The 20,029-nt window shown below is 40.2% G+C and overlaps 2 protein-coding genes across 3 annotated transcripts in view; one reads left to right on the forward strand and one right to left on the reverse strand.

Annotated features, from left to right (window-relative positions):
- Positions 1–20,029, forward strand: part of LOC117567394 (zwei Ig domain protein zig-8) — a 73,296-nt gene that overhangs the window by 33,498 nt on the left and 19,769 nt on the right. For both annotated transcript variants that reach the window (XM_052004214.1, XM_034247345.2), the window contains exon 2: positions 11,405–11,571. In XM_052004214.1, the coding sequence (XP_051860174.1) occupies positions 11,405–11,571 (167 nt within the window). The remainder of the gene's footprint in view (positions 1–11,404; positions 11,572–20,029) is intronic.
- LOC117571245 (uncharacterized) lies at positions 13,700–16,815 on the reverse strand. The gene is made up of 6 exons (XM_034253299.2): positions 16,666–16,815; positions 16,040–16,607; positions 14,982–15,116; positions 14,473–14,692; positions 14,357–14,418; positions 13,700–14,307 (listed from the first exon to the last, which is right to left on the reverse strand). The coding sequence occupies exons 1-6, from the start codon at positions 16,682–16,684 to the stop codon at positions 13,842–13,844; spliced, it is 1,470 nt and encodes a 489-aa protein (XP_034109190.1). The 5' UTR covers positions 16,685–16,815; the 3' UTR covers positions 13,700–13,841.

Here is a 20,029-nt window from a genome sequence, read left to right on the forward strand (position 1 = left end):
GTTGAGGTGGCTCTACGTGCCCACAATGCAAAGGGAGAGGGAGGCGATTCTATTGCGGTTGCCATGTCTCCCTTTTCGTTAACTGTCTCTTGCATGCGACTGTGGCACGCGACATTGTCAGCAGTGACAGCAGCAGTTGCAACTTGCAACTACAGCTGCAACTGCAACTGCAGCATCAGCGAAATCCATTTTAAGGCGCATGTAAAGCAAACTTTTGGCTTGACATTAAGTCAGCGCAAGCAGCGAGAAAAGAAACGCAGCAAGACATGAAGCAGATGAAGAAAAATAAAAGGGAGAACAAGCAAATGGTCTGCCTTTCCTCTTACTTTCTTATTCGCACTCTCTTCATCCTCTGCATAATATTTTACGCACTGATTAAAGCAAACCAAAAGTTTTCGCTGTGCATTTGCATTCGGGAATTTCGCAGTGACTTTTCTTCTCGCTGGTTTGCATATTAAATGAGCTTTAGCCACTGCATTTGTTGCCATTTGTTTATTTTGGCCGCATATGAATTACATTGCATTTTTCTTAGCTGAGCAATTGTTTCGCCAAAGTTTTCGTTGCGTTAATGTGCTTAAGAAGTTGCGCCACGCTGTGTGCCTTATAAATGCCGGCTAATGAGCTCGCCTGTGGACAGCATAGCTTTCATTTGTTGGCACAGCCCGGGCGTCTAGACGTGGCTTAGGTTCATGGCAATGAATGCAGTCAGCCAGTCAGCCATCAGCAGGCCATACAATGTGCTTAAATCTCAGCACAAATAAAAATGCCATAAAAATCACTCATACGCATTGTTGGCTAACCTAATTTGATGTGTCCTTGTGTGTGTGTGTGGCCTGCGACTTGCTGTCGCGTCTTCTGGCTTTCATAATAGACGGAAGGCGTCTGCTGCTCCAGTTGCTGCTGCTGCTGCTGGAAGCACTCGGATGTAATAGGAATCCATGGCAGTGGGCGCGCTTATCGACTTTGGGGCGCAGGCCAATAAAATGTGCTGAATTATGACAGTGCGACAGATAGTAGTCGCTGGCGTCGCACAATCGTAGAGGGAAAATTGACCAAGTCAATGGCCAACAAGCTTTGGCCAATGGCCGAGCTAAAGGCAAGGCGTTGCGAAAGACAAACCCAAAGAAGTTGGCGGCGTTTTGTTAAATTAAATCAGAGCTGTGTGCAAAAACGTCTGAAATGAGGCACATAATCATGAAAACAATAACACCAACAGAAAAGCAGAGTAGAGCTGAGCAACAACAACAGAAAAGGGAGCCACTGAACGAAGAAGAAGAAGAAGTCAGTGGCAAAAGCGACGCTATAAATGCGACGCCCAAAAGTCTGCAGCACTTTTTGTTTTGCTTCAATGCTACGAGTATTGTCGCAAGCTTTAACTTTTGCCTTTGCCACACACTCGAACATACTGTGTGTGCGTGTGTAAGTGGCACACTCTTGTAACTGTAACTGTGACCCAGCGACTGAGTATTGTTTTCCTCTATATATCTGTGAGTGTGTGTGTGTGTGTGGGCAAAGTTCAATGTCTGTTTGGCAATTTGAGCAGCCCCGCTTAGAGAGAGTGTTTGTGCTGCCAGCCAAAAGCGGGAACGAGGCAGCCGAACAATGGCCATGTCGGAAACAATACACAATGCCAAACCCAAAACTGAACTCAACCCAATCTCCAATCCCATATTGTAGGGTACGCCCCAACAGTTTGCACATTTTTCAGTCCCCCAACCAGAAAACGAAAATAAAAAATGAAAATTCTCGTACACTGAAATCGACTTTTGACAAACTTGCCCTTTGTGCATGACATCTTTTTTTTTTTGCCCGGCTAGCTTTGGCCTTTTTAAGTTGTCGTCGCCAAAGCCAAAGAGGTGGCTACTTGTCCAGTTAAGAGTTAAACAACAAAAGACGATGGGCATATCATCATTGAAGGACATTTGCTTAAAGTGACGAACTCAAAGGCTGAAGTTGCGCCACAAACCTGGCCAAGCTTCGTGAATTGCTTTGATGCCAACTGCAACTGATTGCCTGAGAATTCAATTAGCGTATAATTAGCTGCACTGTTGCAAGCCGCAACAACACATCAATATGCGGCGCAGTGTGTGCTTGTGGCCAGGTAATGAGTGTGCTTGCTGTGGCATCACTCTGCGACCAAACTTTTGACCATACACTGAGCGAAGCAATTGGCCAAAACACATTGTTAATAAAACTCGAAATACTTTAAGAAACTATTTAGTTTACTTGAAATTTGTCACTTCAAGTAAAAGTTTCGTTCAGTGTAGCGTAACATGAATATACTATGAAGCACAACAACATTGGCAGCTCAACATGATTGTGCTGTCAGAAGCACACATAACACATAACGCCGAGGTTGGTATTGCAAGTTTTGATAAGCAGACAAGTTTGTGGTTGGAGGGGCTCTGGAAACTTTGCTTCGATAATAAATTAAATAAATTTATGTTTGTTAAGTTTTAAAATCAAATAAATTGGCTACATTTTGAAACTGTCAAAAGTAACTGCAACACGTAGCACTCGCTATACATTCTCCTTCATCTTCTCTGTTTTCTCTTGCTCCCCAAATTCAAGTCGCCTTATGCATACGGCATGTGGTTCAATTATTATGGCTTCGCCAAGCACGCTTGTCCGTATTCCGGGCATAATTTATTGCCTGGCTAACGTCTACGCCGTAAATTAATTGTCGCGCCCAAATGCGACGGGTGAGCGAGACAGCAATAGGAATAGGAAGGCAGCAAAATGGAGTCAATCGAAATAGGCTGAAAGACAGTTGGAGAGTTGGCAAGTGGAGAGTGGCGCGTGGAGTGGCTGAAAGCCAGCTTTGATATATATCTATTCACGAGCTGGCAAATGGCAACAATCTGTTAAAGCTAATTGCCATTGCCAGCTTTTGGCATACGCGTCGTATACGCAAGTGCATGACAAAAGTGCACTCATAACACACACACTTTGAATTAACTTTTTTATGCGCTTTTTAGTCGCTTTAATGCGAGGGATTTAAGTTGGAGTTAAGTGCAACTTTGAGAGGCAAAAAAACAGGAAATGTAAACTGTAAAGCGGATTGTCGAGCTTCGATTAATGTCTGTATTTAAGTGAAGCACTTTTGTGTGTCAAATCATTTAGGCTACACACACACATACACTACACATATATAGTATAGTCCCAGTGTATTTTTGGGTTAGTTGCCGGTGTCGAGTAAATGCTGCTCTCAGCAGTAAAAATGCCTTCGGAAATTCCAGTCAAAGCTGCACACGCCAGCATTTCTTGCTGCCATTGTGTAACTGAATGTGTGTGAGTGGGTGTATGTGTGTGTGTGTGTGTGTGGCATTGTCAACACACTCGGCGCGTGGCACAAAAAGAATTTATTGTATACTGACGTTAAATATCACCTTTGGGTATTTATTATTGAAAATACATGCTGATGCCGAGAATGTCGAGATGCAGAGAAGCAGTCTTTGAGCTGTTGTCATTGTTAATCTGCTTAAATATTGAAATATTTGGCAGACACAAACCACAAAAAATCGAGTGAGTGGCAAAGCAACTATGCGAGCGAATTGCAGATGATTTCTGGATTAACATTAAACGATCTGGTTTTCGTTTTTTTTTTTTTTTTGTCGTTTTTAAGAGGACTCTTGACAAGAATTTACGAGCCATATCCGTCAGATGTCGCCATCGTCGCCATGGGCGCCATTCAGCAAGCGTTTATCTGATTTCGTTTCCGCTCTTTGGCATGCTCGCCTATCTGTGTTTTTTTTTTCATACTCGTACTCGCACTCGTTCTCGTTGTTATTTTCATACGCCCCGTAAGCCCACGCTCTGGTTTTGCGAGCTTGCCAGCGTTGACATGTGATGCGAATGCAAATGTGGCAGCCACATAGTATTCGTCCGTATATTATGCGAAACTGTCAGAGACTGATGCTGAGATTCAACTCAACTCAACGCAACTCAACTTAACTCAACTCGAAGCGACTCTCACACATCTGTTTGTGTTGTTGTTGTACTTTATGCTCATTGAAATGCGACAACGTCGCGACATCATTTCGCGCTGATGCCCGCTCAACAGTGTCAACAGTCAGCCAAAGTATTTTTCTTATTCATTTGAATCGAGGAGCCTAGCCTAGCCTAAAAATCTGACTCATGACGCAAGTTATGTAAGTGCGTTAAGCATTCATACGAGTAGAAGACAAGGCGGCTTCATCTTCTTCTTCTTCAAAAAAAAAAAAAAAAAAAAAACGAACGAAAATAATAATAAATTCCAAGCGCGACACTAATAACATTAGCTCAATGGCAACTATTCGCTTCAGTTTCGGGACTCAGACTCAGTTTCAGACATTGCGCCTCTGGGTATGCTATAAAAGTGGCGACGCATCAAAAAAGTTTTACATGCGTCACACACATAAGAGAAAGAGATAGAGACACGCACGTATGTGTGTGTGTCCTTATACGCACTTGAACTTATCGAATGAATAAAGAACAGCCACAACTTTCAGCTTTCAGAAGAACTAAACACAAGTTCACTTGCTATCTCCCTCTCCATCTATCTCTCTCTTGCTCGCTCGACACTAATGCACATTTGCTGAAAATTAAATGCAGCTCAGCGCCATTTAGCAACAATAAGTAATTCGCCCCTGGAAAAGTTGCATGAAAAGCTAAAAAGTTTCCATTTTTGGCTACGCATAATCGCCCAGTAAATCTGAAAAGCACAATTCAATTTCTCTTTCTCTCTCTGTCTCTGTCTCCTTCTCTGTGTTTAATGTTGAGTAATAAAATTGGAGAATATGTCATGGAAAGGGAATTCTAATTGAGTCATTAGCATTAGGTAATTATTCAACACGCACATTCGAGGTAAAATCTGAATAGACTGTCTAGACTTTAACATACTCTTTAAATATGAAATAAAAACCGAGCTGAAATTTGAAATTGATTTCATGTTTATTTTTTATTTACTCCATAAAAATAATTGCAGTAATTTCAGCAGACTGAGACTGAGTTTGCGAATTGAAATTTGAGCAAAAGTTTGCATTCAATGAAATACGAAAAACAATACCGTCTGCCTCAGAGTGTAATTAAATACACCTTTGAGTTGTTACAGCAATTAAATTTGACATATTAACAGCAATGGGAGAAGAATGTGTTTTGGCCATTTGCCTGTCTAATTGCCAGCAATTTAGTTTAAATATATGTATAGAGAATGTAAAGACAACATATGTTATTGCCAGCACTTGTTCCATTTAATTTGAAATCAAACGAAACCTCAATTTCATTGCTTCGCTCAGCTTGAGGTCGAAGTCCGTTTTTGTGAGCTGCTGCGAAGATAAACTGCATTTAACATTACAAATATTTATTGCATTCGAAAGCTGGGGCAAATCTCAGTCAGCCAGTCATGGTGGGCTATCTTCCAGCATGTGGAAATCGGAAACACTTTGGCAACATAATCGATAGTTCAACATATTTAAAAGAGCTGCACTCTGCGGCAGCTGAGTGGCAGCATCTCCATCTCTCTCTCTCTCTTGCTCCATCGTCTGCTGCAGTCTAGACAATTTTGTGGCAAGTCAACAACGTATCTCGAGGCAACGGCAAGCAACGTTGCCACTCAATGCGTCAATGTGTGTTGTCAGGCGCAACTTAACCTTAAGTGCTGGGATCATGAAAAATCCAAGGCAAGTCAAGACTTAACTGGCATCTCGATTCGACCGTTTCTGTTGCCATTGATTTGTGCTTCACATGTGTGTGCTTAAGCAAATAAAAACTTTTAAGTAGCTGATTGACTATTGAAATATCCTATAACAATGAAATTCGATAACAATTTAAATAGGTGAACAGAAACAAGATAGAAATAAATGCTTTAATCGAAATGTGTGCAGCAGCAGTTATCTCACTCTCACACTCTGCTGATCGCATGTTTCGCTGTTAACAATTTGAGTGCAAGAGTGAGCGGGATAGCTAGCTGTGCTTTACGCTGCATAAATTGCGTGCTGTTAAAGCTTTGTTCAATTGAGCGTTGCTGTGATTGAAGCCCCTTGTGGTAGCTTAGTACTAACAAGTGAAATCAATAGGTGCATTTTAGCACATTAGTGGCAAATCAGTTTAAGTAAATAGAGCAAGCCAAGAACAGTTAATAGACAAACAATAGTATTAAATAGCAATGGGACTACAAAAGTATTCATTTAATTGTATTATTTATACTTTAACAATTAGTAGTTAACTAGTAATAATCAATATTATTTTTGCGTTGTGCAAAACCTTAACAATTTAAGATTTACACAATATTTTTAATTTAAATATTGTTTTGTATTTACAATTTTGTAATTTACAATATAATTACTATTAAAATATAACTGCTATAAATTATAATATTACTATTATTATAATTATTTTATATTTGCCATTAATATTATATATTTTTAACATTACTCTAACCATTATTACATTTTCTTATTATTGTCATTATTACTTTAAGCAATTAAAGAAATCTTGCGCTTACGCAATATTATTTGTATTACTTTTTACTTATTTACTTACAACTACTACTGCTTGTATTACATTATACGTATTATTTATTATACTGTGCATTTATCTTTTACAAATCAATATGATTTAAAACATCCCGACAGTTTAAACAACCTTGCGTATATGCAATGCTATTAGTCTTACTATTATTATTAGACATATTATTTATTTTTCTGTGTAAACAATTTAATATGATTTATATTAAAATATTTCACAACTGTCCCAACAGGTGAAGCAATGCTATTGCTTTAGTATTATTAAAATTACAACTATTATTATTATTAAGTATTGCACATATTATTTATTTTTCCGTACAATTCTCTTTTATAATTTAATATGATTTATTTTAAAGCTTTTCGTAGCATTCCCAACCGGTGAAATAACCTTACGTATACGCAATACAAATTGTCATTTGCCAGCGTGAAAGTGTTGTATATATTTTCTGCAGCAGTGAAGGGAAGCAATGCTGCAGAATGACAGTGAAGGGAAACTAGTGGGACAAGTGTGATTGATTCTTAAGTGTGTTTAGTTGGGCAACTGATTGATGGCAGCACAAAAGCGCCATCAAGAGAATGCTTATGGACTTAACAACCCCAACTCTAACCCCAACCCCAACAGCAACTACCTTGCAACCCCTTTTTGCTGTTGTTGTGCCACTGTGCTGCGTTGTTGTCTGCTGTCTGCTGCTTGGTGTCTGCTTCCTCGCTTTTGCGATATACGATGCTTTTCGTTGTGCGCTTTCTGTTTGCCATACGTGATATCTGGCTGATAGTTTACTCTTGTCACACAGAGCGTATCACTAATCATGCCGTTTGTTTGCCCCTCTCAAATGTTTACCCTTGATTTGCATAAACAAAGCGCTTTGCAATGCATTTAACGCTCAATTAATGTGACCCTTTCACTAAAGGGGGAATTTCTCTCTGGCAGTCACATTCAATATATATTTAGCTTTAGCTAATGCTCCTGCTCCCGGGTTTCCATTCGATCTATTATAATATGAACGCATTTGGCGACGTTCATAAATTTTGGCGTGCGTTATGTAAACTCGTTGGTAAATTTTCCACCACATTTGCTAATTTGGTGAAAAGCCGCGCTGCCCGCATAAAACTGGGTATCGAGTTTGGGTTGTGAAGTTGTGGCATTGCCCATGCATCATGTCAATTTGTAGGCATTGCCTTTTGCTGTTCGCAGCGTTTTTGATTAAACGCACTGAAAGCCAAAGCCCAAAATCTGACAACACCAGCTGTTTTTCCTCTTGTTATTATTGTTGTTGTTGTTGTTGTTGCTTTTTCTGTTTAGTTGTCGCTCTGTGTGTGTGTCTGATCGATAGCAAAGCGGATGGAAACAACAACAGCGACAAGTTGTGTGCCATTTTTCCGCCAGCCGCATCGTTAATTTGCTCAAACATGAGCACGCAGCAAATTTTCCATGCATAAACTTAAAATTAGCGCCAGTTCGAACACACACACAGAGAGACATTTGTTTTGCAGGGAAATCTTGGCACTCTGGTCATAAATTTCATGCCCGCTGATAAACAATAAATTAAGTTCAGCTTCAGCCAAACATGGCACGTATTTATCCGACGTCGTTGACGTTGCCGCCTCACGAATTTTCCACGCACATTTCCACGCCTCCAATCGCCACGCCACACACACCACAGCACACACACACACACACACACACGCACACACCACATCACACACAGCACAACACGCATACGTGCAAAATTCCAAAGCTAATTTCGTTGGCCATGCGCCTGCTCTAGGCCACTTTTTTTCTATACACGATTTCGGGTATTAGCCTAACGTTGTCGAGTTTATAGCCAGACCCAAACTTCTCCACCCCTCTTTTCAGTATCTGCTTGCTTCCTGTGTTCGTTGTTCTCCTGTTGCCTTCAAGCTACTGAGCGCAGACATTCAATTTGTGTTTTTTTGTGCCCCTCTACTGTTGCATTGATGCGACCAATTGAGCTTGCGCCATTGCGAAATAGACGGCATAATTAATATTATCTGCCGAAAGCTAGCTTGCTGCTGGCCATCTTTAATATGTGAACCATTTACGAAGAGAGTTAGCTGAAAATTCCTAATTAAAATTGGAAGTGCACTAACCTTTTCAATAAAGTTCTCTCTGTTATTTGATATCAAATTAAGTAAAAGATTTTAAGTCCCGTTTGCAGTATTAAATAATTAGTTGAAAATAGAAATATCAATGGAAATAGAAATAAAGTTTACTAATGTCTTTTTTTATTTAAAAATATTCCTACTTGCATTCATAATATCTTAGAATAAAAATAGATATATTTATTAATATTTTAGTATTTTTTAATTTGTATTTTTAACTAAGAAATATCTAAGTAATTCGGAAAAAAAAATTATTCAATTAATAATAAGATCATCGTTTTTTTTTAATATTCTATTAAATTTCGTTTAATATAAAATAAACATTCCCAAGCTTTCTCTTCAAAGTTAGTAAAATATTCTATCATTTAAGCTAATTTTCTCCCGTCAATTTTGCCATCAAGCCTCTTTATCCCACAAAAATATTTTCAATCTCCATTTGTATTACTTTAGACATCAAAGCGAAATACTTTTCTTACCCAATTTTCTCAGCTTGCCAATTGTTAATCAACAATAAATACTCATTGCCTATAAGCAAAAGTAGGGATTGCAGCATTAATCTTGAGATAGACCTTTGCTCACAGGACACGAAGCAGTTTTTAACTTGTTCTTTCTGCTTTGTTTCTCAAGATATCAAATAGCAAATTAAATATGCAAATTCAGTTTTAAGTTTTCTTTTTTTTGCATTAGTTCGTTCGCCTTTTCGCTTTCTGCATATCTGCAGTGTTGCGCTGAAAATTGCTCTTCTTTTTGTTCAGTTTGCCTTTTCGGGATATATATTTTGCTAGTCTTTTTGGTTTTCTGGAATTATCTAGACTTTAGGATACTTTGCATATTGCCGCGCTGCCACAAGCAGAGCTAAGCGAATGGGGCACGTACAGAAATGTTGCGGGCGCACATTAAATTTAACTTTGTGTTCGAATTTTCGCAGTAAATCGTAAAATTTGTCATGCCCGACCTCGTCACACCATTTTCGGCGTGCCCCATGCTCCGTGTCTGCCATCCGCTTGCATCCTGCCAGCTTGCCTGTCGCCCTGTCTTTCCCTCTTTGCTGCCGCTGCTGCTGCTGCGTACGCATGTGGCAAAAGTTTTGCGTATGTTTTGCCTTTGCTGTTGCTCTTTCTCTCTGCCTCTTTTGCGCGTGCTGAGCTTCAACTTTCTGTTTTCTTTCTTTTTTTTTTTTTGGTGTGCTGTGTGCCGATTTCGTTGCGTGCTTTTGGGCGCGTGCGGAAAAGGAAATGTGCAACAGCAGTTTTTCGTATTCGGGGGCGGGCGAAAAGTCGTAGCATACTTTTGCAAGAGCATTGTACATTTCAACTGCTGCCATTCGCATTGAGATTGCCAAACCCTGCTTTGCCTTTGCCTCCCCACTTGCCACTCCAGCAATCCAGTTCAAAGTTCGATAAACTGCTTGCCCCTTCAACGTTGCCTCATTCAATTATTCCTTCTCTTACAGTTGGCTGCATGCGATGTACGCTGATTTCCACACTGCTTTGATCTGCTCAACTTCTGTCTGTCTCTTTGCTCCCTTTCTTTGCTTGTATTGATGAACTTATTTTTACCAGCTTCCTATAACAAGATTCCTTTTGCTCTTGTCCTGTCTTGTCCTTGCTCAACACGCTTATCTAAGTCGCGTGCTGCTCTTTTTTGGCCGACTTTTGTTGGCTCTGCTCAAACTTTGTACATAGTTGAGAAGCCAAGTCAACTTTTCGATTTGATTCCGCATTACATAAGCTGCCAACTGTCCTGATAACATTAAAGTCTTTGTCTCCATCTCTCTTGCTCTCCTCCCTACTGCTCACCACTTGAATACCTCTTGGGCAGCCATATTAATTTTCAATTAAATTGCGTTTCATATTGCTTCAGTTGTGCGGTCTGTTTGTTAATGCCGCATCAATCCTAGCCCTGAGCCCAAAAATGGCCACCAAAAAAATGACCAAAATGCTTTACAAATTAAGTAAAAATGCTAACGAAGACCCTTTGCGACGAAGAGTTACCCTAGAGTGTAGTTCAATAAATGTAGAAATATCATAAAAGCACATATTAAGTATACGTAAAGTAAACTGAGTGTATAGTTTACATACTTGCATTTTATTGGCTTCTATTTTAAGTAACTAAAGAGTGCGTTGTTTGAAATATATTACGCTTCCAGTGAAATGCTACTTTAGGGCCACTGATAGAGCTGTGCAAATAGTTTGCTTAGCAAGATGTAAACATTGCAACAAAGATAAATAAATTTGCATTTGAATTTTCAATATGTTGTTGTTTAATACTGCTGCGTATGTTAGACCAAAGCTGCAGAGTTCCGGTTTAACACACGTCTGTGCATATATATACATATATATATATATATATAAAATATATATATACAATCCACTCTGCATGGCGTATGCAAACTGAACTCAACTGAACTGAACTGAAACCCAACTGAAGCAGAAAGCATAAAGCATGCTAAAAAAAAAAGCGAGCGAGCAAGCAAACAAACAGCAAAGGGGATATAATTGTTTGTTGAAGATTTTTGTGTTTTTCTGCTGAATTTTTATGAGAATTTTATTACTTTTCAGTTTTAGCGAGGCAACAAAGCACCACACACACACACACATACATGAGCATTCACACACACATTTTGTGGGCCTTTTACCGAACAATGAAAATGAAAATAAATTTCCATTTGGCACAAGTTTTTTATATTCGCCGCAATGTATGCTATAGCAATTTCACACTCTCGCTGTCCTGCTCACCCATTTATGTTATCTCTCTCTCTCTCACTCTTGCAGGCTATAATGCTGCGATAGCACCAACGCCACCAACAACAACAACGACAACGGTCTCACCCTCGAATCTGTTGCCCTATTTCGACTTTGATGTGCCACGCAACTTGACCGTCACCGTGGGCCAAACAGGATTCCTGCATTGCCGCGTCGAGCGACTAGGGGATAAGGATGTAAGTAGCACACACACTTGGTAACAGACACACTTGGTATAGTTTAATTGCTGCTTGTTAAACCAAAAGACGGGCATTCAAAATATGCTTATTGCTTACATTTGAAAACATAACAAGCATATGACAAAACATACCCATTACCATGGCGATAAGCAGGGTAAGGTAGGGAAGCACTTACCCATGGAGATAGCAATCTACTTGCATTTTCGCAATCAGTTTCTTGGTTTGCTTTTGTCTATATAATCAAGGGTCGAGCAGCTTGCGTTGCCAGCTCTAAGCAACATTTAATGCTTTACATATTTCAATTTTGCAGGGTATCCACAACATTGTCATAGAGATAAGCAGTGGCAGCAGTTGTAGTAATGGAAGTATGCCATTATTATAATTGGAATTTAGCATCTACATTAAGTACTGACTAAATCTTTTCTTTTACATATTTGGTCTACCTCAAAGTAAACAAACGACAATTCATGATAACCCAGGCTTAAGTATTTAGAACACAAGAACATCATGACGGATTTATCAGCCTTTTCTAGAATGTAGATTTAAAAACAAAAATAAAAATTTGCTCCTTAATCAGTGAGCAAGATGTATTTTTTCAATATTGTGATGGAATTTTCTTCCCTGAATTGATTCATCCTCTTATAAAATAAAGAAACAAAAAAAAATTAATACTAAACTAATAACTTTTTAACATTTTTGTACTATTCATCCATTAAATAAAATAAATCGTATTTTACTCTAAAGTTAATAAGAGGCAAATCAAAATAGCTGAGGAAATAGTACTTAGTTTTAGTCATTTTAGCAGCTTTCGTTAAGGAATAGTAAATGGCAAAGACAGAGCATTTCTTAACTGCAGAGTATAGAATATGCATAACTAAAGTTATAAAAATAAGAAATAAATGACGAACTGATAACTTTTTCTTCTTAAACAAAGTTATCCAACAATCTTAGCTATTAAAGCAATAAAACGTTCTCTCTTCGGATTTACAGAGTATAAAGCTAGCCGGCTACACTCAAAGTGAATAACGGATGCATCAATTAAATCCACTGAGCTAAGGTTAAAGGGTATGGAATTAGCTGCTGAGTGCCAAATGAATATGCTAAGAGTCTTTGCTTTCAATTTGGACTTAGTCCATGGCACAAACGCAGCCACACAAGCACACAAGCACACACACACACGTAAGCAAACACTCACACAGAGGGGAGCACACATGCCTATATGAAAATGGTACAAGGGATTTTGGTGCGATTTAGGCTGAAAACGTTCAATCATTTGGGCTGACATAGTCGCGCAGTGATTGCCTAACCAAGGCCAGAAGCAGCATGAGCATGATTGAAGGTCGTCGTGTTGTTAACCCTTCACAAAATATGCAGAGGCAATAGAGGCTGTAGAAGGGAGTCTGTGTAGGCACTCGGCACTCTTCACTCACCACTTGGCACTAGAGACTGGCCAGTTTGTGACGGAGGCGGAGGCTGAGTTTGGGGGCGTGGCATGTAATATGTCAACATCAGCAGCAAACGGCCCACGCAGTAGCAATAGAGCTTTAGGGCGCACACAAAGGCAAATAGATGCGAAGAGTAGTCGAGGAAGGGAAGAAGGGGAGGAACTGAAGAACACGTTGCTGGTGCCGATATTAAATACCTACTCTTTGTGGGAAGAGCTGAGGCGGGCTTATGCCAAATTACTGCTTGATTACGGGGGCTGCAGCCATAGCGAAAAATGTGCCACAGAGAACGAAGCGGGGTGCACGACTAACAAGACAGGCGACAAGCGAGCTGAGTGAATGTCCTGCTCATAGCCTAACGAGTGACGCAGCATTCGCAGGCAGGCAGCAGGAAGCGGAGGCGGCAGGAAGACAGCTCAGCTAAGGCGAAATGACTAATTTATGAGCCATCAATCACGTGACTGGCTATGCCATCAGCCATTTGACGTGAGCGCATTGCAGCGCAGGAGGCGAAACGTTATCAGCTTTAATTTGCACGAGCTCATGCCGGAAACGGAAGTTGTGCGAGTTGCTGTTGCTTCTACTGCTGCTGCTGCTGCTGCTGAGAGTAGGAAGCAGTCCAAGTGCAGACACGCACCGACGAACGTTTAGCTGTAGACGAGTGGCTAAAACTTTCAGCCTTTCTCTTGGTAAGAAGAGTTCATTAAAAGCATTGGCAAAACAATATTAAATAAAGGACACTCAAAATGAACGTCAGAGCGAGAGCCTTGCCCTTGAGTCTTAATTACAAAACTGAACTCAACTGAACTCAACCCCGCGCTTTTAGTTGCCATTGCCCTCGGCCTTGAGGCTGTCCTCCTCCTGGCTGTTTTCTGTCGCCTCCTTGAGCTGCTCCCTCTCAGCAGCAGCAGCCTCAGCAGCAGCAGTGACATCTCCGTCAGACGTCAGCGTAGCGCAATCTTCGGGACTCTGGGGACTGCTGCACAGCATCGCCAGCTCAATGGCCGCCTCGGGTAACGCTTGGGTCAGGGCTGACTTGGCTGCAGTTGAAGCTGGCAGCGGAGGCGGAGGCGGCGGCAACGAGGTGACACTTGAGTTGGCACTGGAGGTGGGCGTGACAAAGGTGGGCTGTGAGGAGCGCGGATGCACGTCCTGCTGATCATGGTGGGTGAACATGGAGGCGGACACCGAGGCTGCATCCACAATCAAGGGCTGCACACGATTGGGATTGGGAAAAGGTCGCTTGTTCTCCAAGATGAGCTTAATGTCACGCGCCGATTGCCACCAGCTAAGTGCAAGACATTAAAGTGGGCGAAATTGAAACCAGGGCTGCTTACCGATACCAGGGCGTCAGTTGCGATTTGACCAGCATGTAAACATTGGCAAAATAAACCACAATCTGTGTGGCAATTGCACCTTAAAAGATAATCAAAGAAAGATTGCGCATACGCACCGTCATCAGCAGAAAGAAGAGCATCCAGGACTTGGTCCAGAGCTTGCTGACACCCCAGGACTGTGTGTTGAGCGCATAGTACTGAATGCCCACCAGCAATGTGCCAATAATGCCAAATGCCACCAGTGTCAGTAGCGAGAACATCTGGCAATCCTCCTGCAACGCCCGACGACTCATCGCCCGTGAGTACCACAAACGCAGCGATTGCAAGCAGGTGTATCTAAGGGAAGTTGCAACAGCAACAGTTACAACGGTAAATCGCAATTAGAGTAAGCAGCGGCAGCCAGTTTGTCAGCTGGAGAGTTCACTGATTAAAACTCTATCTCTGTTGCTGTCCCCTGTCTGACTTTTATTCACACCTTGCGACTGCGGCTCAAAGTGCAATCCACGCTGATGAAGATGAAGGGCGGCTGTCAACTGACGAGTCGACTCGACTCGAGTTGAGTCAGCCGTGGGGCACTTTGAACTGTTGCCACTTGGTTAGCCGGTTTCCCCACTCTTGCACTTACCGCAATGTCTGCTCCGTGTTGTAATGAAACTGGCACAGTTCACAGATCGTGCAACGCGATGTGCTAATCCAGCGCTCCAGGCAATGCACGTGCACATATGACAGCGAGCCTTTGCACAAACACGGCGACACCAGTCTGTAAACATCAACAAGAAAAACAACAACAAGAGTAGCAACAAAACAATAACCATAACGACAACAAACAATAGCAGCATCAACATTAAAAGCGTGGATTAAATGTGCGGACAGATGAGCAAACATGCAACAGTCAACATCAGCAAGCAGAAAAGCAGCAAGCAGAAGCTAAAGAATCTACTTCATGTTCTTTTTTATATAATTTATATAAATATAAATCTCTGCTACACATTATATAATACTTATATATATATATATTGCAATGTAAATATAGTTTAACAAATGGCATTACGCTAATTTTATTAAAATGCCACGCAATTAATTTGGCGCATTTTGCGGCTGCACGCACAAATTGTAATGTCATTTGTTATACCCTATAAACCGCAAGCGATAAGGGTTTGATAGTTGCAGAGAACATGAAATGAATTAAAATTTAAAACTAAATTTAGTAGTAGCAAAGTCTAAAAAAGTCTCGACAAAATAAATAAGGAAAGGAAAATTAGCATATTGATAAAGATTTTAATTAGGAAAAGTAATTTATATGAAAAATATAGTAAAAAGTATTCACTAACCAAAATTAATAATGAATTATGTATAAAAAATAAATAGTTAAATGGAATCATTAAAATTATTATTAAACAAAAATTTAAGCAATTTATATAACTAATATATATAATATAGTATTAAACTCTATTAAATTGTATATAAAAGGTAGAAAATTAATGTTAATATGCATTCATTGAAATTATGGATAAATTATATAAAAATCAAGTATACGTAGTGTTGGCATATGCAAGCAACAATGCTTAAATACAAATGTAGTTGCTGGATATCACTTAGTCACGCATACTACAGCAAAAAATGCTAATTGCAATCGATAGATTTATACGCTATATATACGTGTAGCTTAACTTTTGCACTCACTGTTCGGGATTATCCGCATTGTGGCAAATGCGACAGACGAGCGAGCCAATCGATGGCACCGAACCGCTCGAATTGGACGCCTCATAGTCCAGGTTGTTGAGGTTGTTGCACTGTGTGGCGCCATCAGCAACTGAACGACACTGCTGCTGTTGTAGTTGAAGTTTCTCCAACTCCGCTGTCACATAACTTTTGCTGTTGCCAGCAAAGATTTCGGTGGCACACGAGATATTCGCCGCGGCCAGAGCAGCCTCAGTGCTGGACAATTGCTGCTTGCCTTGGGTAGTGGCCGCACTTTGTGGCAAGCGCATGAACTGCACATTGGGCTTGAGACCCAGTGTAATGGAGCAGCCAGCCTCCTGTTCGACAGTCTCGATTGCATCTGCCTGTTTTGTGGCTGCTTGCAGCGCGATTGGCATGCGACTGTCGAGCGCAGAGTTGATGCATGTTTCGACGATGATCATAGCAGGCGGTGTATCGTCCACGCTGCTGTTGTTACACTCCTCAATTTCCAGCTCTAGAGTGGTGTCTGGCTTCAGTGAGTTTGGCTCCAGTGCATCTCGAGAGGCATCTGAAGGGGATGAGATTAATAAGCTTGAAGTATACGAAGTGAGCGATTTTTGACGCACCAAATCTCTCGCCCTCCATGGCTCACGAGCAGGCAAACTTATGGTATACAAAAATCAACCAAAATTTGAACAAATTTCTCATGTAAATAGTCAGACTTGTAATTATCACAGTATGTATGTGTGGGTGAATCGATGTGACATTAGTCAAGCAAATCGTGGGCTGCTGTGTTCGATAGAACCGAAAAGTTGCTCGAAAACAGCAAACAAAAAAGGGCAAGCATTAATTGTAATTGACAGACTGGAACCGCGCGCTGTCACCCACAGCAGCAGCTGCTCCCCTGCTGCTTCTCCTCCTGCTCCTGCTTCTCCTGACCATAAACTCAAATTGAAAGTGTAACAGTTACGCCAAATAACTTTGTCGTCGCACTCTCGCCATTACTCGACTACCTTACCTTCCCTTCAGCCGTGCTTGGGCTATTGCACTCGAGAAGTCTGTCGAGTCTGCTGTTTGGGGTAATTTATGCTTGCGCCGTTAGTTCGTTAGGTTCTCCCACTTCAAGAGGGGGAGAGGAGTGTAGAACATCTCTACTGTCTGTGTGCCCATTACCATACCAACTGCTGCTGCTTCCCTTTGACTTCACTTTTTGTGTTTTTGGTTTTTTTTTTTTTTGGCCTGCTTTTTCGCTCTGGCTTTTGGCGTGTGCGTTGAGTTGTTTTTATGTTTTCTGGGCGCCGGAAGCTGCTTGAATCCGCTTGTTCAACTTGACTTCACAGGATTGTCCGTTCTCTTCGTTGATTTATTGCGCCGTGGCACCCAACGCCAGCCAATGTATCGAGAACATTTTCTCATAATCGCGCCCCCAACAACAACAGCAATATGAACACCCGCAATTTGGTCATGTTACAGCAACAACAACAATAACACCAGAGAAACCAGTGAAAAAATAAACTCTCAAATACTTGTAAAAAAAAATACTGACGAAAACAGAGAGAAAAAAAGATGCAAGGGGATTTTATGTGTATATCAAAGAACAAAAGTTTAGCCAGCGAACCCTTTTTAATGCCATGGCCGTTGTTTCTGACGCGTTGTCCCAAAATCAGTTAACAACTTTGTTTACAACGCAGCCCCAAAAAAGCGAGCTGCTGCTGCTGTTTCTGCTTTCTCGAAACTCGCAAAGTTAAAAGTGAAAGAGTTGAAAGTTGAGCCAGGGAGTTTTACCAAAGTTGAAGACTTCATTTGCTTATTGTCTGATAATTGGGCTAAAATCTGGTGTCGATATTTAAATAATGCTCAAACTCTGAACAAAAGGTTAAATGGCTCAATTGAAGCTTACATTAGGTGAATGCAAAGCAACAAACAGAAAAGGAAAATATTTGAAATATTTTATGGAAAATAACTCGACAAAATTCTTTTGTAGTGTGGTCAATTAATTTATGAGTTATGAAAAGAAAATGTTCGACATGCTTTATGAAAATTGCCAACCAATTATATCGCGAAACTGGGTCAATAAAATTAATAATAATCCCAAAAGTTTTTTGGCGAAAAAAATATTAGTCTTATTTGAAATTTGCTCAGAGAACTCTTTTATAGTGTCATCAATAGATCAATAAATTTATGATTTATGAAAATATTTAAAATACCTAATGCAAATTGACACCTAATTATATCGCAAAACTGAGTCAATAGATTGATTTATAATTTCGGAAGTATCTGGACTTAAAATATATACCAAAAAAGTTGAATTTTTATTTGAATAGTGTGATCAATAAATTATGATTTAATATAATTGAAGTGCTTTCCAACTAATTATATCTTGAGATTGGATGAATAAGATTATTATATAATAACTGAAATGTTTAATATTCTGAAAGAATTTCTTTATAGTGTAGTTAATTACTTTTTGACAAAAATTTTTGAAATGCTTAAGAGTATTTGATGGCATTGAGTTGCTAACTAATTGCGAGTTATTTTAAATTAATTTCGGAAGTTTCTTCGGTAAGAAATCTACAAAATAAAACCTGAATTTCTTTCTCTGTGAATGAAAATCGCTGCTTTAACCTAGGGAAAATCATTCACAAAATGTTAAAGACCAAAGGGAGGGGACAAGAATGAGAAGTGTATGTATAATAAATAGAGTATAGTGAAAGGGTTGCATAAGTAAGCTGCGACTATTTATTTACACGCATAATACAAGCATTTCACTCAGCTTTCACCTCGGGCAATGCGAAGAAGCAAAGCCTTTAATATTTAATTTTGCCAGCAAAATCAAAAAGAGCAGAAGTGAAAAGTTGATAAACTTTGCATGGAATCCATTTGTGGCAACTTCACTTGCACACACACTCGCACACTTGAAGTTCACCTGAGTGGTGTGTGTACATAAGTATGCTTAGATTTGGACAGCAGTTGAGTTCAATTCGCGTAGCTTAGGGATTTGCCGCCGAGCTTGCCACAGGTTGCACGTGGCAGGTAGCGAAGAGGTATAGAGGGAGGGAAACAAGTAGATCCCCAGCTAGATCCCCAGTGTGTCAGCGCAAGCAAACTTTGTGCCGGGGGGGTATAATTTTCGTAATGTCCTTAGGTTTAAATAAATACCACAAGCATAGTTTTATATTATTTAACACTTTGTGTTGGTTTGCTTCAACCGAAAACTTTCGCTTCGTTGTGCCAGTTTTTTGGCTGCTTTTACTTTCCTTTTTTTTTGCTTCTTCTTGTTGTTTTTGTCATTTTATAGCACAGCCAAATGAAGGAAGTTTCAATGTATGTGCGAGTGTGCGAGAGTGCGAGAGAGTGTGTGTGTACAAACTTGGCGAAAATACATTAAAAACTTTGCTGACGCATTTTCTGCGTCTCTAACCAAGCCAGAGCAAGAGGGAGAGAGAGAGAGAGAGAGAGAGAGAGAGACTTTAGACTTTGGGCCAAGTTGTTGGCCGATGCTTCGGGTAACTTGAGAACTGACACACAGTTGCAGTTGCTGTTGCCACAGAGTTCTTGGTTTTGGCCCCGACTTCTTCGTTACTTTCCACTTTTTGGTACGTGGCCCTTCACCACCACAACGAAAGCGAAGCGAAGCACTCGAGCACTCTTTGTACTACGTTTGCCGGAAATGGTGTGAAAATTTCATTAAAATTGTAAAAGCCATGAAAATGTGCCTGAGTGTACGCTTGTTGTTTTCCTATTTACAAATTGCGAGTGCCCAAAAACTAATGAACATTCTACACTCTAGAAACACACACAAACTGTGAAAACTAAACTAAATGTAATGAAATGGAATATGTACAATGAAATGGTCATTATTTGAGTACTTGCCGACACTCTTTTACCACAATTATCAGTTGCAAGACTTTAAGACTTGCACTTTCGACTATAAATAAAGTAATGACTCTCCTCTTTTTTATACACATTCAATATCGATTACTTTTTTGA

Source organism: Drosophila albomicans, chromosome 3 (assembly GCF_009650485.2).
Source record: "Drosophila albomicans strain 15112-1751.03 chromosome 3, ASM965048v2, whole genome shotgun sequence".
In the NCBI taxonomy this organism is placed as follows: Eukaryota; Metazoa; Arthropoda; class Insecta; order Diptera; family Drosophilidae; genus Drosophila; species Drosophila albomicans.

Excerpts from the sequence above, each read along its gene's own strand:
- LOC117571245 (XM_034253299.2), bottom strand. Across the intron at positions 14,693-14,981 it reads AACACGGAGCAGACATTGCG|ATACACCTGCTTGCAATCGC; the intron begins GTAAGTGCAAGA and ends AACTTCCCTTAG. Across the intron at positions 14,308-14,356 it reads CAACTGACGCCCTGGTATCG|CTGGTGGCAATCGGCGCGTG; the intron begins GTAAGCAGCCCT and ends TCTTGCACTTAG.